This window comes from Nelumbo lutea, chromosome 7 (assembly GCF_056320005.1).
Source record: "Nelumbo lutea isolate HS-2025 chromosome 7, American lotus-T2T, whole genome shotgun sequence".
Lineage (NCBI taxonomy): Eukaryota > Viridiplantae > Streptophyta > Magnoliopsida > Proteales > Nelumbonaceae > Nelumbo > Nelumbo lutea.
The window spans coordinates 11,927,664-11,945,626 of NC_142690.1; the positions used below are offsets into that span (position 1 = coordinate 11,927,664).

General features: G+C 39.3%; 1 protein-coding gene across 4 annotated transcripts; it reads right to left on the reverse strand.

The window, feature by feature from the left end:
* Positions 1-13,688: 13,688 nt before the first annotated feature.
* LOC148845122 (SEC14 cytosolic factor family protein / phosphoglyceride transfer family protein) lies at positions 13,689-17,289 on the reverse strand. 4 transcript variants are annotated; one of them, XM_088954754.1, is made up of 4 exons: positions 16,817-17,289; positions 15,585-15,849; positions 15,257-15,451; positions 13,689-14,417 (listed from the first exon to the last, which is right to left on the reverse strand). In XM_088954754.1, the coding sequence occupies exons 1-4, from the start codon at positions 17,067-17,069 to the stop codon at positions 14,405-14,407; spliced, it is 726 nt and encodes a 241-aa protein (XP_088810880.1). In that variant the 5' UTR covers positions 17,070-17,289; the 3' UTR covers positions 13,689-14,404. The 4 variants fall into 4 exon arrangements, with proteins under 4 accessions (XP_088810880.1, XP_088810882.1, XP_088810879.1 ...); XM_088954756.1 differs by having other exon boundaries at positions 15,627-15,849; positions 16,817-17,191; XM_088954753.1 differs by lacking the exon at positions 13,689-14,417 and having other exon boundaries at positions 15,041-15,451.
* Between the last annotated feature and the right edge of the window lie 674 nt (positions 17,290-17,963).

Below are 17,963 nucleotides of genomic sequence, written 5' to 3' on the forward strand. Positions count from 1 at the left end.
CTGCTCAACAGTATCATCGTCCTCCCATCAATTCCTTTTTCTCTTGTTTCTGTTCATAGTTAATAATAGATTTTATCCATCCTATTGGTTCATTTAAACAATGCTAAATGGGTGGGAGCTTTTATTATTGGCTTCAACTAGTCTCCAAATTCATTCCTCGTCGTTTAATGTTCAATTAATGGCCAAAATTAATAGGACGTTAAAAACCCATTTACCAAAAGAAATTGAAAAAACAAAAAGACCCATTGGTATAATGGTTAAAGCTTGTTGGGAACGGAAGCAAAACCAATTGTAGATTGGTCAAGGTATTTCTTCACAACTGACAGGGGTCATTTTCTGGTTTGTTTGAAAGCATTACCTCTGCTATTTTTTTCTTACGAGAAATACACTGCAGCTGAATGCAGAATTAATTCTGAAATTACTGCCCCCATAGTCTATTAGTAGCATCTCATAAACCATATCCTGCCCGTGGATTTGACATCAATTCATGGTCATTCACGGTCAGGATTCATCCCCCTGTGAGGTGGGGTTAAGAATTCTGAGCTGGATTGATCAGTTATTCTCCCATTTTTGCTTTATAATCAATCTAAACTGAACCCCCAACTATTCCTTCACAATGATTGTCGAACAAAGTAGTTATGATTTGCTTCTGCTTCACCGCCTCCGGTAGTTTTTTTCTTCCTAGTGAATCCAGGCAGAACCCCCAACTCATTATGACATCCAAAAAGTACATATTTTTTAAAAAGAAAAAAAATGTTTTATTAGAAAAGCTTCAAAATTTGTCTATCGTGCTTCTTTTTTATTTAAGAGAGAATGATAGGATTTCCTGCCTATTTAGGGTTTCAACTTTCAATCAAAGGTCTGCAAATAGAGAAAAGAAAAACGAGAGAGCATATTACACAAGGGAGGGATGTCAAACAAGGCATGGGACAGATGTCACCAAGTCATTAAGTTAGTAGGAAGGGCAATAGAATGTGGTGAGTAGGAAATCGGACCCATTCATTTAATCAATTACTCTATTAATTATTAAGGGTCCGTTTTGCTTGCAGTCAGGATCGAAATCCTTTGAAATTGGAATCGGAATGATTCATTCTCATAGTCTGTTTGGTTCAGATATAAATAAAAATAGGAATTAGAATCAATAGGAATGGGATTTCATTCCCAAGAGAGGGGTAAAGAATGGCAATTCCCTCAAATGGGGTAATGCACTTCAGCAAGAAAAGGAATGGGATTCCGATTCTTCCCAACCAAACAATTGGAACCATAATAGCCCATTCCAATTCCGATTCTGATTCCAGACCCCTATTCCCATGAACCAAATGGAGCCTAAATATTAGGGCTGTATTTGGTTGCAGTCAAATTTTATTTGAACTTGTACAAATGTTTGGGAGTGCAAATTGAAATAATACAAATTCTAATTTAATTTGTTTTAGAATAAAAATAAATCATAATTTGCATTGAAATCATATGCACTACTATAACTTTACATCAGTTGCAAATAAATTTGTACTGCAACCAAACACAACCTAGAGAATTGAGTGGTGTGCATGGATTCTATGCAAAATAGCATATGTATGTGATATTAATAATAGTCTAGGGTGGATTTGAGTCGAGATGAGCCGAATAGTACTAGGCTCGAGCTCGACTTGAGACTATTCTACAAGGCTCGAGCTCGAGCTCGAGCTCGACCTTAGTTCGAGCTAGAACCTTGTGCTCAAGCTCGGCTCAAGTCAAAAGTTCATAAGCTCGAACTTGGCTCGGCTCAAGTTCGATTTTGAGAAAAAAATTGTTTTATAAAAATAAAAATTATATATATATTTTTTATTTTAAATTTTAAAAATTAAGAATTATAATAATTGATAATTATATATATATATATATATTCGAGCCAGCTTGCGAGCCTCACAAGTCGAGCTCTAATAGGCTCGAGCTCGAGCTCAAACTCGGTTGAAACCGAGCCAAGCCGAATTCAAACAACTCATGAAAAGCTCAACTCATTGCCACCCCTAAATAATCTTATGGATCCATAGATTCATGAACCCAGATATAGATCTAAAAGAAAACATTCCATTTTCTTACCATTAATAATAATCTTTGGCATCTACGTGTAGTGGGACATTAATGAAGGATTTAATTTTTTTGCTATAAATCATGACTTTAAGTTAGAAAGGGCTGCCTCAGAATTTGAATTCCAATATCATTACATTGAGGTGATTCAAATTTCATCCTTTATAATTGGATCAAATATGAATGTACTCCAATCCCGTTCAATATGATCCTATAATATTTAAACATTTACATTGATAGTTATATCTACATAAAATAATTATCTATGAATAATGTTAGTTTGATGTTGTATATTTACTAGAGTTGGAAGTTCAGGTTTCATAAAATTATTATGAAGTCATTTTATCTATGAAATATAATATCAAGCCTTTTAGTTTATTTTATTATTTAATGTATAATATCATATTGTTTTGTTGAATTTATTAATGGTATTCAATTTTCATGTCCAATCCAAGTTTGATCTAAATATGATTAATAAGATTCGAATTCAGATATTCAAAAATTAATTTTGGATCTAGGTAAATTTGACCAGTCAAACCAGTTGGTTCGATAGCATGTTGAAACTTGAAAACATTGATTTTAACCGTGCATCAAGTGGAGCAGGTTGACCCATTAGTTGACCCTACACAATACCCATATTTAGTGGGCTTGGGTTGACAATTGACAGAAAGACTAATTACAGCCTTCTGTTGTACATTAATTACATTAATTACATCCCTTTGCTTCTATGGATCTTATTCGGAACAACATATGTGGTGTGATTAGAACTGTTCATGGGCCGGGTAGCCCGACAGGCAGGCCCGGCCCTCGGACTGGCTTGAATATGAGTTTTAGCCCGTAGGCCTAAGCCTAAAAGCCCGGCTCGATTTTTTTTCACTCAAAAGAGCCCAGCCCGTCCCAACTTTTATATAGTTTAAACCCTAAATTCTTAAATCACCTAACCCTTTCCCATTTCCTTCTTTTCAGTAGTGTTTTATCTTCTCATTTTTCTTCTCATTCTCAGTTTCTCTCTCTCAAGCTCTTAGAACCGGCAAACCCATGCGAACTCAAGTATCGGCGCCACCAAAATTAGGCCGTCTCTCCGGTCGACACCATTTTCATCTTCTATCTTCTCACTTTCTCAATTTTCATTCTCACTCTCAAACTCTTAGGAACCGATGAACTCAGGCGACATTCTCACTCTCAGAGGTGAACTTAGGCACCGGCGCCACCAGTGAACTTGTTCTTCAGAGTCAGGCCTAAAAAATTTTTGTTAGTGAAGAGCAAAAGCCTGGCCAAGCCCAGCCCATGAAGAGGTCTAGGTGTGATTAATTACAGCCTTACATGGGCTCATAAAACCATGGACATAAATACAAATAAAAAGGGTCAATAGGATTTTAGTTCCCATTGACCAAAAAATCAATGTTCTTTTTTTTTCAGATTTATGTGGGGACTAGAGAAAATTTATTTTCCTGGGTATCACTTGTCGGGGCAAATGATGCCCATCTCCTAGGTAAGGTTGTCAATTGACCAGTTTTGGATTGGACCCTGTCCAATCCAAAATCAATTTGGACAAATTGGACGGACCAACAAGACATATTGGATTGGACCAATCCGGTCCAAAATATATTAGATTGGATTGGACCTGGTCCATTTGTAATAAATTTATATTGAATTGGGTTGGATTAAGCCAATATCTGGTCCATTGATATAAGATAAGAATATAGGTGTCAATGGACCAAGTTTGGGTTGAAACCAATCTAAATCAAAATGAATTTGAACAGATTAGATGGTCCAGACATTGAATTGGACCAGACGACCAATCCAAAATGGTCCAAAATATTCATTGGACTGGATTGGACCTGGTCCATTTATAATGGACTCACATTGGACTGAATCGAATTGGACCAAATCCAGTCCAATTGACACCCCTCTTCCTAGGTGGGTAAATAACTTTCCCATCTTGAAAAAAAGTTATCAACATTTGAGTGAGACAAAAATGTCCATTTTAATAAAGGATTTTTATAGCTAAAATGGTCGTTGCCTTATTTACATGAAAAATAAAAGAATATAAGTAAATGCACTTACGTAGATAACTGTTTACCATGAAACACTTACGGGTGAGTGCATTTACCGATGGATAAGTAATTTACCAAAAAAAGCGAACGAGGGCTTAATATTAATTCACGTTACCTCATTTAAAGTATCATAAACACAAAAAGGATAAAAAAGGTAAAGACGGATTGACTATATTTTGTTTATAACCTCTTCTTTGTTTATAAACCCATACCTAGAATTCTTGACTATACTTTGTTGACTAGAGAAGAAATCACCTTACAACTTCATGAGTGTCTTTGATTGGATGGTACTCTCAATCAATATTATTATGAAATCTTTAAATTCAATTGCACTTCACATAGCCAATTTGGCCTGTCGCTAGCGGTAGAACTCTGTCATGGGTTGTAGCTCAGGTGCCATGTTTGTTGACATGGCCACTAAGCTCTTGAATTGAAGTAGGCGTATCAAATATGCGCTCATCGTAGTAACCAAGAACATCAGCTTGAATTGGTATTTTGGCAACGACCGCTCGGTGCTCGTCACCAATTGCATCTTTTGCGTCAGTTGCACACGGCGATGATAACCAATGACCCGAGTCGCCGGGGAGAAGCTAAATTGGAACTCGATAGTTCTCTCAAGTCTCAAGACTCACCATAGCGATCCAATGTACCTAGATCCAAGCCATCTTGTCACGGGGGTACTTCTACAACGGAAGAAACCCGTGCAGCGTCCAAGCCAAGGTAGGTCAGGACAAGCCTTAATGCGCTTAGAGGCTAGGAATTACCTGATGGGATGGCTCCACCAAAGTCAGTATCACTGGATCATGACCTCAAGTCCAATGGCTAGGGCACTCGGTTGGCTCAAACCGGTCCATAGGAGGCGCCGCTTACGTGCTAAAGGGGGACAACCATAATGCAAGGCGACTGTGCGCCGAGGAGGTGACTTAGCACCAATGTTAAGGGTCTCCTGTATGCCGATGATGACAGGCACCTGTGTGCCATGATGATAAGCAACTGCTTGGGCCGGAACACACCCTTGCGCTAGGGGCAACGGGATAGCTCAATCAGCTTGGGCAAGGGGCTGGTGAGGTGAAGGGTCATGCTTGAGCCAGGCCTGCATGCCAAGCCTCCCTTGAGTGTTGGTAGCGCAGTGTCGGTCCAACACTGTCCCCATAAGCATGTGTGCGCCCATAAGGAACCCTGGTAGCCATGCTAGCCGTTAACCAGGGCCACCTCGCAAGGGATGAAGGTCTAGGAGTGCCAAGGTTAGGCACCCAAGGAGGTCGACCACCCCTCCTCAAAGAGTACGTTAAGCTTTTGGTGGTATGCCTGAAGATAACATCAATTCTCCCAAAAATCTTACAGGCGAAAATGACAGTGATGTCCCTAACGTAAGCCTGCCAAGTGTAGGCAAGGCTAAGCCTGTGCCAGACCATAACAGGCTCCCCCACTCAATCCATTGTCGTCCTCGACAATGGTCTTCTCGTGAATGCGTGTATGTGTCCCGCACCATCCACTTCCTTGCCAGTTCTAGGGCTCGTCTAGCTAGCCCAAGTCTCGCCTATGTCGGTGTCCATTTATGGGGACAGAACCATTTCACCATGTCGGCCTGTTTGGACTTCACCTCCCAGTGTTGAGGTTACTCAAACCGCGCAATGGCTATGCCGTTGAACTGTTAAAGAAGGGCCCTCGAAGAAATGTGTGTGGTACTTCGCAGAGGTCCGCCCCATGTATCATCTTACCTCAAGGCTCAACCGTCTTCTTGGTAGCTTTTCAGTGATGCTACCGAACACGCTGATAGGTCTACTCCTCATGTTGGCGATGACCTGAGTACCCTTTCACCATGCTGGCCTGTAGACTTCACCTCACCAATTCGGGTTACTCAAACCTAGCCATGGCTTATGCTCTCTTGGCCCTCGAAACTACTCTTCGCCTCGTCGACTCGGGCTACATCTTCACTCCGAGGGGACCCCACTACTACTGCCTCAAGGAGACCTGACCGCTTTCTGTGCGAGTGTGGCAACTTTTACCCATGAGTTGCCGAACATGCACTCGCCTTGTGATGTGCTTCTGCTGCTACAAGTGATCCACCTGAAAACTGAGCATGTCCACCTAATACTTTGCTGGTGTAGGGTCGCCATGCTCCAACGGCTAGTGTACCCACATTCCTAACAAGGCTCATGTGTCTACCCCCGCATGAGGACAACAACCAATGTGTCTGCCCCCGCAAGGGAAGCTATTTTAGGGTCATTGGAATGGGAACATGAACAATGAAATGGCCTCTTGCCAGGCCTGATCTGAAATCTGCTCGATCCTGGGTGGAAGTGCCTAAGGACCGCACCCCACAATGTTGCTGCTTGTCGTGATGACCGCTTCAACTAGCTCTAGGTTAATCTACTGAAAACCAACTGTGGCAGCAATTGGCCAATTAGCTTTGATACCAACTGTCACGGGGGTAGTTCTACAGCGGAAGAAACCCGTGCGGCGTCCAGGCCAAGGTAAGCCAGGACAAGCCTTAATGCGCTTAGAGGCTATGAGTTGCCCGATGGGATGGCTCCACCAAAGTCAGTAGCATTGGATCATGACCTCATAGCTCTGATACCAACTGTCACGGGGGTAGTTCTACAGCAGAAGAAACCCGTGCGGCGTCCAGGCCAAGGTAAGCCAGGACAAGCCTTAATGCGCTTAGAGGCTATGAGTTGCCCGATGGGATGGCTCCACCAAAGTCAGTATCACTGGATCATGACCTCAAGTCCAATGGCCAGGGCACTCGGCTGGCTCAGACCGGTCCATGGGAGGCGCCACTTACGTGCTAAAGGGGGACAACCATAATGCAAGGCGACTGTGCGCCGAGGAGGTGACTTGGCACCGATGTGAAGGGTCTCCTGTATGCCAATGATGATAGGAACCTGTGCCATGATGATAGGCAACCACTTGGGCCGGAACACACCCGTGCGCTAGGGGCAACTGGATAGCTCAATCAGCTTGGGCAAGGGGGCTGGCGAGGTGAAGGGTCATGCTTGAGCCAGGCCTGCATGCCAAGCCTCCCTTGAGTGTCGATAGCGCAATGCCGGTCCAACACTGTCCCCATGAGCATGTGTGTGCCCATGAGGAACCCTGGTAGCCATGCTAGCCGTTAACCAGGGCCGCCCCGCATGGGATGAAGGTCTAGGAGTGCCAAGGTTAGGCACCCAAGGAGGTCGACCACCCCTCCTCAAAGAGTACGTTAAGCTTTTGGTGGTCTGCCTGAAGATAACATCAATTCTCCCAAAAAATCTTACAAGCAAAAATGACGGTGATGTCCCTAACGTAAGCCTACCAAGCATAGGCAAGGCTAAGCCTGTGTCAAACCGTAACAATCCAGCAGAGTCATCAATGGAGGAGCGAGTGAGTGACAAGCCGAGCGGAGTCTCTTCAATTCTGAATAAAAATAAAGGATTTTAAAGCTCTTTTCTTCAGATTCAACATCGGCATCAAGCCTATCTCGTGCATGTTCAAAGTTTGACTCCACATCGGCATCAAGCCTGAAGTCAAGCTCTTCAGCCTCAAACCTGTAGTAATTCATCGGCACCAAGCTTGTAGTCAAGTTCTTTGGCCTTAAGATTGTATTCATCTCTCTCAGTTTCAAGCCTGTTTTTTCTATGTCAAGGTTAGTCCCCATCTCACCTTGATCCTGTATCAATATGTTTTTGCAGGAATCCTTGATGGTAGGCATCATTGGTTTCATGTTTTCAGGCAACAGGCAGAAGTGAATCAACCAGGCCAATAACTCGGAAGATGAACAATGTCCTACCTCATTCCCTATAACTCTCCACGTCTCCAACATGCAAGAATCTCTCATAACAGGTGGTGATCACAGCTCCATCACAATACATGGCAGTCACACTTGTTCCCACCTATAAAATACTAGCCCACGATTTTCTTGAGCGGATATCATGGGTTTTCTTAATTATCATTTCTTAATACAAGTGGCAGCTATTTTAACTTAGGTAATCATTCTCTCCATAAAAATATACATCTGTATGGTTTGCACTTATATTTCAGTATCTATCATCTTGGAGATACTACCAATATGAAAATACTTTTATGGAATGCGAGAGGTTTAAACAACCCTCAAATGCAGAGACATTTAAAATTTCTTTATCACAGACATAAACCAGACTTCATGTTTATATCTTAAACTCGGATGTCAAAGGAAAATGCATTGAAATTCTATAAGAAGTTCCCTCTCATGTTTGGTAGAGGCTGTCGGCAATTCAGGTGGTCTTCTTTGCTTTTGGGGTCAAAATATATCTCTCTCAATACTCTTCCAAAACTCCCATATTATCAAATTAAGAGTTGAGGATCTACTCCTAGTGTCATCTTGGTTTCTTGTTTTTTTCTTGGTCATCCACAACGTGAACATAGAAGAAAAATATGGGAAACCCTTCTTCAGTACATTAAGCTTGAGAACAGCCCTTGGATTTTAATTGGTGACATGAACGATATATGTATTCAAACAGACTATCACTCAAGAAGGAATTCTACTCCTCAATTATCATCAATAATGCAAGGGGTTCTAGAAAGATTTGCTCTTCAAGATCTGGGATTCATTGGCCCCCATATACATGGACCAATGGCCAAATGGGGTAGGATAGGTTTTTGAAAGATTAGACAAGGCACTAGCAAGTGATCCTTAGCTATCGTTATTTCCCAACTCCAGGATACAGCACCTCCCAATGATCCACTTTGATCACAACCCAATTTTACTTGATACTTCCATGAAAGTGGATCATGGTAAGTCCCAATTCCACTTTTTATCCATATGGGCAGATCATGAAGATTGCAAGGGAATTATCCAATTAATATGAAAACAAGTCTTAACAGGATCGACTACATATGGAATAGTCCAAAAGCTTAAACTTTGCAAATCAAGGTTGAAGGAATGGAATATGAAAGTCTTTGGAAGAATTGAAGTTCAACTTCATTCAATCCAGAATGTTATTCAAGCCTTATAACAATCCTTAAAGTCTCCTAGAGAAAAGAAGGAATTGCTACATCTTCAATCACAATATGATGGACTGGCTTAAGAAAGAAGAACAATTTTGGAGACTTAAATCTAGGGAACTATAGTTCAAAGATGGTGGCCGTAATACGATGTTTTTTCATCAAATGGTGAAACACAAAAGAAGACATTAGGAGATAATGTGCCTTAGAGCACCAAACAACTCTTGGCTGACTGAAAGCCAGGATATCATGGAGGCTTTTGAAAGGGAAGCTCAAAAAGTGGGTAATGTAGATGAGTTATTTATCAAGGAAGGGTTGAATAACATCTCACTCCCGACTTTGATAGACGTTCAAATTCTCACTCTCACGAGGCCTCCTACATGTGATGAAGTCAAAGAAGCATTATCTCAAATGGACCCACATGAGATTCTAGGGCCTGATGGATATTTTGGTTTTTTTATCAAAAGTTTTGGTCTTTCCTTGAATAGGAGATTTACCAAATGGCTCTATATTTCTATAACAATGAACATATACTAAAAGAAATAAACAATACCAATCTAGTCTTCATACCAAAAGTCAAATCTCCTGTGGAGCTAACGCAGCTCCATCCAATCAGTCTCTGCAAAGTGTTATACAAAATTGTCACAAAGTGAATGGTTAACAGGATAAAACCACTTCTCCAAGACATCATTACTCCAAACCAAGCTGGTTTTCTAAAAGAAAGACAAATTTCAAATAACATTCTGCTTGCCAAGGAGATCCTACATTCAATGATTGCTTTACAAATAGATATGTCAAAGGCTTGTGATAGGATGGGGTGGTCTTTCATTACAAAGATGCTCTGAGCTAAGAAATTTCCTTCCAAATGGTATAATCTTGTTGAACAATGTATTTCAACACCTTCATATGCTGTCAAATTAAGAGGTTCAGTAGGAAGCTGCTTCAAATTAAAAAGAGACATTATGCAAGGGGGCCCAATATCCCCCTACCTCTTTATCATAGGCATGTAGGTACTCACTTCACTACAGGATGCAGAAGCTTCACGTCTCATCTCTAGCTACAAACTAAAGTGCTCAAATGTTTGTATTAGTTATTTGCTCTTCGCAAATGATTATTTACTATTTTGTGAAGTCACTCCTCAGCATCTCCAAAATCTTAAAGCCATACTAAATAGATTTGAAATATTATCAGGCCAACAAACCAATCTCTCCAAATCAAGTATACTTTTTAGTAACAATATACCTAAGAGGCATAGAAGAATCTTATCTTCAATTCTAGATATTACAAATGTCAAGACCTACATGAAATACCTTGGCATCAAGATGGGGGGAAATAATGCAGAAAAGGAGCAACAACAAGACTTACTTCATAAGCTAAAACTTCAATTAGAGTCTTGGTAAGCAAAATTTCTCTCATAGTCAGGAAGGAATGCATTAATACAATCAATAGCTCAAGTTGTTCCTATCTACACTATGAGCACAACTATCTTGCCAAAGTTCTTTTAACACTATGATAAATTATGCAGGATTTTTTGGTGGACAGGCTCTTAAGATGGCTATAATTTTCATTCAATTTCATGGGAGAAACTTGTCAGCCAAAACAAAAGGAGGAACTGGGCTCAGACCAGGCCTAGAAATGAACAAGGCAATGTTCTCAAAACAAATTTGGAGGCACATAAGTGATGAAAATTCTCTCTAGGCAAGCTTTTATCAAAGCTAAATACTACCCCAATATTTGTTGGAGGGAAGCTTTCAAACTGCTATCATCCATTAAAAGCAATATTTGTTAGGTCCTTCATGATGGTGAAAAGGTAAAGGCTTTTCAAGATCCTTGGTTTCCAATTTTTCCATGGGATCTTCAAGATCCGCCACAATTAAAAGATATGAAGATCTCTTGTTTCTTAAATAATGATAGCAGCTGGAATTTGTCTCTACTTGGATAGTTCTTTTCTCCTGCATCTTTAAAACAAGTTAAAAAAGTAAGACTCCTAAGTGAGAATCCAAGGGATAAGCTTGTCTGGTCCAGAACTCAAAGGGGAGTTTTTTCGATCAAATCCATTTATAAGGAATTCCTTTCTAATAGGCCTTCCTCATCGGATTCCTTTTTTAAATGGTCTATTCTATGTAAATTAAAGATACCATACATGTATCAACTCTTTATATGGAAGGCTTTATGGAATGGAACTCCTATCCAGAGCAAATTTCTCACAAGGAAAATGGAGGATAAATGTTATCTTTGCAATTCTCATCAGGAATCATTTCACCATATCTTCTTCCACTACCTGTTTTCTAGGGCTATCTGGTGTGGTACTCAACTAGGTATCAATCCAGAAAACATTCAACAAGAACATCTTCACCTCATCATTCATTCTTGGTGGAACAGGCTCAAACTAACTATGAGTAAGAAGGAACTCGATCACTACTTTGCTAAACTCTGCGTTACTTTGAGGCTTATATGGGACAAGCGAAACTCAAGGAAATTTCGAAATACATTCTCATCTCCTATACAGGTGCTAGAAAAATTAAAATTGCTATACAAAGAAAACCTTGAAAGCTCTTCCACTCATGGCTCATTTAAACCCTCATGCTTGCATGCCAGTGCAGCTTATGCTATAGTGTCTAAGGAGAACCATCTAATATCTATAGAAGGAAATCCATGTCAAGCAGCTAGATGCCAAGATGTTGAGCTCCGTGCCATAATCAAAGGAAGCAACGAAAAAGAAAGGATTCAAAAAAGTCTTTATATTTTCTAATGCAGCACAAGCGGTGACAAAAATCCAAAGTAAAGAATGTAGTGGCAACTGGGTCAAAACAATGCTTTTAGACTATATATACACTTTACAAAGATCCTTTGAGGAGGTTCAGATAGAACATGTTAGACGTGAGCGGAACACCATAGCCCATCTTTTTGCTTACTAGTCTTGTATATATAATATTAATATTAGCTAAATATGTAATAGGTTGACAATCTCCCCTTCATCATATAAATAAATTTGCCAGCAATGCTGGCTTTCTATTGCAAAAAAAAAAAAAGGCTCTTCACATTATGAAATCTATGGCCACTCATCCCACACAAATCATGATGAGCTTTGAGCCCAAATAACTACCTTCAGTTCACAACATAATGTTCCCAAGGTCCTCATTTTACTTGATCTAATCAGAGATCCTCAGGTTTGGTTAGTGAACAACTTGATCGTGTTTATGTCACTCCTTTCTAGCTCTTACTAGGGCCTAGGGGTGGATTCGAGCTAAGTCGAGCCAAATATTTGGCTATTCAAGCTCGACTCATAGAAATAGTGTTAGGCTCGAGCTCGATTCGAGTTAGAGATTTGAGCTCAAGCTCAGCTCGATTCAAAAGCTCACAAGTTCAAGCTCTGTTAGGTTCGAGCTCAATTGTATCTAAGCTTTTTCTAAAAAATAAAAATCACATAATTTTTTTTTATTTTACATACAAAAAATTAAGATTTATAAAAATTATTTACTATTATACATAAAAAATAAAAATATTATGTATACAAAATAAAAGTTATGCTCAATTAGGCTCATGAGCCTCACTAACCGAGCTTAATTGGGCTCGAGCTCGATTCGATTAGCAAACAAACCTATATATTGGGCTCAAACTCGACTCGAAGCTTGGTCTAAACCAAGCCAAGCCAAGCTCAAATATCTCGTGAGAAGCTTAGACATGGCCACCCCTAGCTCCTATAGTTCAATTCAACCTTAGTTAGGCACCTCCCTACAATTATCAATAACCTATATATCGGGCTCAAACTTGACCATTCTCTCTTTGCGGCTAACCGCAACAGTCATAAACAACCTATCTGGTATGTTAAAAGAGGATTCTTATCCACTGTCAAAAGTGGCAGTTGATAGCCTCTCCTTGCTTAATTACCCCAATTCTGAGTTCCTGGCTTCTCCCTCATTCACTCGCTCTCCTCAAAATACCATTCTTTAGACTCTCAACTTGCCACCTCATTAACGTTTTCCCTCTCCTATTGGATTATGTCATCTCTCTATAAATCACATTATAATATCACAGAAAAGGTGCCAAAAAATTAGTATCGTAATTGAGGGAAGTTGCCAAAAACTGGGAAATTGCCATATTTTAGATACATAAACGAATTGTAACTTCCAATCTTAAAAATGGGGAGCTTCCAATCTAGGACAATCTTTATCGTTTCATTCTCTTTAAGTAGTGCTTTCCTTCACTCTAGCATTTCATTCTCTTGGTCGCATCCCATGTTCTTCCAGCGTTTTAAGAGTCAACTCTCTTCCTTTCCACCCTTCTACCGAAAGTGAAAGAGAGCAAGGAGGCATCCATTTTTGGATCCAACTCCGAGTGCAGTCAAAGCTGGAGCTCTGCAAATACATCTCAATCTACAAAACATCTCACCATGTGCATCACTGCGACCAAAACACTATGCAACCTTTGACTTTGTTATTTCATTCTGTGGTCATTTTCTTTCATGTTTTATTATTCTTTTTATTTCAAGTTTTGGCAATTAACAGATTTTCGCATCTATGTTCACTCCCGTTACTTGCAGAGATATTCGTCTCATGCTTACGTCCAATTTCTTTCAAGTAAAAACAAAAAACAAAATTGAGAGATGGAGACATGTAAGCGCCCCCTCATTCTTATCCCTTCATTGTTCTTCTTTAGCTAATTCAGCATTGACTTGCAATTCCTTTCTCTAAATTCCTTCTAAATCACCTGTAATTAACTGACTCAACAATGACTTTCAATTTGTTTTTACAACTCCTAAATCAGTATCCATTAACGGCTAAGCAGTGACTTGCAAGCATGAGATTTCTCCTTTCTTTTTCCTCTGCAAGTCTTTGAGATCACCCAGACTTCGGTTGCAGGTTACAACGTCTTCACCTGCTTCAGCATGGTCACCATGAAACAAATTTTCGGTGGCAACAATAGATGGACAGTGGAAGAAACATTAGTGGAAATCGGATAATTGGTGAGAGTGAGACATTATTGTTGTTGCTGCTGTAATCATGTGCTCTGCCAAGCTGCCGACTTGGTATAGATGCTACAACTCCATAGGGCCTTTCTAGAGTCACTTGGGCGATCATTCACAAAAGCTGGCAGCTCTCACTAACCAACAAACTGCCTTGAACATCTTGGTGGGTACCTCTATGACCAATGAAGAACCACAACCCATGGACAGTTCTTATTCCAGTAAGGTGCAGAAACGGGAGCGTGTCCCTTCATTGGTTGCAACCCACAATGACTCTGGAGATCCCTCTATTGATGCCGATCCATAGACGGTTCTACTTATTCCACTCCTGCATGGTCTTCTTCCCTCTTTAAAAATTGATCCTACTTAAACCAATAAACCCTTTAAATTCCACAATCCAGCTACTTTGAATTATATGGTTAACTCAAAAGTCTATGTAATAAAAACACAGAGAGAGAGAGAGAAGGGATAATGGATAACCACATTCCATGTAGCAAAGAAATTGTAAAACTGTTCTAGTTCATGGTTATATAAGATAGTTGAGTATAAACTCTTGTAATTCATGATTATAAAAGATAGTTGAGTAGTTGGATAACAGTACATGGTAGGATAAAATTATCACCCCATACTGAATAAAACCACATAGAAACTCCCAACTTTGACGGTTCAGTGGCAACAGAGCTCATGTCTTTCAAAGCATACAATATATTTATTGATGATTCAAAATACACTTTATATGCTGAAAATGAATTTCAAGGAGGATATGATTCAACCAATTAGAATTGGAATAGAGGAATAAAAGTGAATTGAAGGATATAAAAATAATTAAATGAAACCTGCAAAATTTTATAATGGATATGGCACTGAATAGAACAACATGGCTAAACAGAATTAGTGTAGCCGAGCTCATATGGTTGGGACAAGGCTTAGATGATGATGATGATGAAACTGGCAGGGGGGGAAGGTAGAAAGGTACATTATCATATTGCATGCCTACCACATGTCACTGTGGATAAGTATATTATACTGCATAGTGCATACTTCATTACATGAATCTCAAAAGACCAACATATAGCTTCATACTCATGGACTCTGTTGATGGAACAAGAACATTGTAAAGCCTTACTCTGTACATTTGTTAATTTCCAAGAAATAATAAAATTAGGACATATATTCTCGAGAAGCCCACCTATCTTCATACCTCCCAAATGAATACCCGACAGGTGGAACCTCAGACAGATGGAGTGGATCTGGTTCTATCCCATAATCTGTCAGTGGCCTATGCTCAAGAACATCATCATGATTTTGCACAAAATCAGGAATATCAATCTCATCCTTCTTTACATCTTCCCAAAGGTACTGGAGACGGCTAACATACTTGATTTTCCAATATAAACTACAAAAAGGCAGCAGATAAAATTTTTAAGTCTACAGTTACCTATAATGGCAATAATTATCAGTATATAGCTGATCAGAAAAATCTAAATTCAAGTTTTCTATCTAAAAACCTCCAGGTATCAAGTCCTCACCCCCCACTTAAAAAGAATCGGCCAAGAGTTGCAAAGACTAGCCTTGAACGGATTCCTGGATGCAGGAAATACACAATACGAAGCCTCTCCTTGTAGTCAGTGGAAAGTTCTTCATAAATCCACCTCAAGATTGTCAAACCAGGGTAATTATCTTCCTTTTGCACTGCACTATGTATATAAACAATGCAGAATGGTCCTTCAGGCAATTCAGTGAAGATCTTGTGGAAAATGTACTTCTTCAGCCGTTCTCCACTCACAACTGGAGCTGCATATCATGAATAAAACCAGGTACATTTAGTCATGTCATCATCCCAAAAAGTTGTTCATTCAAGCAATTCATTCTCAACATTTTCCAGATAAGCATCGTCTACAAGTTAACCAAGTGGCAGAAACAGAAAAGTCTTAATGTTCACCTTATGGGCTCGAACCAAAAACAAATAAGAATTTCCTGCAGTGCTAAATTCCATGAAACATGAAACCTAGAGAAAGGACTTAACATTACAAAAAAAAAAAATCTGAAGAAAGCAGTGAGAAACTCTGCAATTTATCAAGGGGAAGGCTACATATCAGAAAATTATGGCCAAGATATGTCTTCAAATTAAGATATAAACTGTTAAATATGATAGTAAAATGCCTTAACTAGTATCTAGAAAATGAAGAACAAATTTCCTACAATATTATATTCCAAAAACTTCATTTTGAAAATCTTCCTGCATATATATTGATAACCTCTTCAACTTGGATAGCTAAATTTCCAAAAATTGCAATACCAAGAGAAGAGAAAAAAGAGTAATAAGAAATAGAAACAACTACAAGGAACCAACCCCCCCCCCCCCCCCAAGTATAACGAAACACAAGCTCAAACCTAAGTACCTAACCATGAAAAGGAGGGGGAGGGAGAGAAGAAGCCAATTTCCTACAATAAACTTCAAGGAGGTTAAAAAAATAAAATCCAGTTTATGAGCTGACCCCTTGAAAGTTTATTCAACCCGATTTAAGCAGATGGGTTTAGAGTTCAGATGCCTAATTTGAAGCAAATAAATAAAAGAAAGAAACATTTAACCTTTATCCCAAAAAAAGGGTTATTGGAAGACCCTTAGAATGAAAATGGGTTCTAAACTACAACTTGTAACCACCACCATCCCCAGACATCCATACAAATTACAGATGAAATAGAACGAGCTTTATGGGAGGTTTGTCGTGTGTGTGTGTGTAGAGAGAGAGAGAGAGACCTGGAAAGTACTTTCCGACGATGCGGACGATACGATTGCCAGACTTATCGGTGCCTTGAACACGGAAGAGCTGTAACGCATCGAGGTCGGAAAAGTCTTCATCGGAAGGGTAAGAAGGGCAATCATGCCAGGTCTCCTCCTCTCTGTTATTATTTTCTTCTTCTCGATCAGATGCCGTCAAGAAGGGCCGAGCGTCGATGCCTAGATCTGACGCTAACACCAACACCGAGAAATCGTCCGATGAACTCCCCATCTCTCTCTCTCTCTCTCTCTCAAACACGCACACGCAGAGTAACAGGAGCACACCACAGTGGACCTAACGAGGATTTTCAGACGGAAATGTGATTGCGAACTTTGCGATATTGATGATCTATTCATTCCTTTACCTATATTAATATTGTACTTCGAAGACATTTATACCGTTGAAGTAGCTCAAAATGGAAGATCACGTCTACGAGGGCCGTAATCCAACGGGCTAAAATAACTAATAACATGTTCATTTTATCTTAATTCTAATCTTTTAATTTTAACATAAAATTAGTTGCTTGTTGCAATCATACAATTTTTTGTTTTTCAATGATATTCTTAAAAATATAAATAAAACTCTTATATATATGAGGTCAAAATGGATATTTGATCATTTTTAGAATTCAAATATATGAATGTAGAAAATAAAACATATTCTACATTCAGAATTCATCAGAAGAAAGAAATATTAACCAATACAAATATTGTACTTTGAGATATAATTATTGTACTTTCATTAAACTCCACAGCAAATGAATAGGCCCTAAGTGTACCCTTATAGTTTAAAAATTGACAAATACTACCCTATTGTTTCTTGTTTCTGATAATTAACTAATCATTTTTAAGCATTAAGGTCCGTCAGCATAGATATGAAAAAGACTATTTTACCCTCCACTATAGATTATTCGGATCTCCCCCTCTTCCTTTCATTTTCTTTGCCAAAACTACGGGAACAACGAATAATGACCAGATCTGAGTTTCTTTCATATTTGAAAGATACTCATATATGGTTTACCCCATATGCGGCAAGAAGCCCCAAGGCTTTGGTATAATTCAGAGTAACACCAAACTGGGCATTGTTCTTGAAGGCTTCACAAAGACATTAGTCCATTGCAACATG

Excerpts from the sequence above, each read along its gene's own strand:
- LOC148845122 (XM_088954753.1), bottom strand. The coding sequence starts at position 17,069 with ATGGGGAGTTCATCGGACGATTTCTCGGTGTTGGTGTTAGCGTCAGAT. Across the intron at positions 15,850-16,816 it reads CGTCGGAAAGTACTTTCCAG|CTCCAGTTGTGAGTGGAGAA; the intron begins GTCTCTCTCTCT and ends CATGATATGCAG. Across the intron at positions 15,452-15,584 it reads CGATTCTTTTTAAGTGGGGG|TTTATATTGGAAAATCAAGT; the intron begins GTGAGGACTTGA and ends GCCTTTTTGTAG.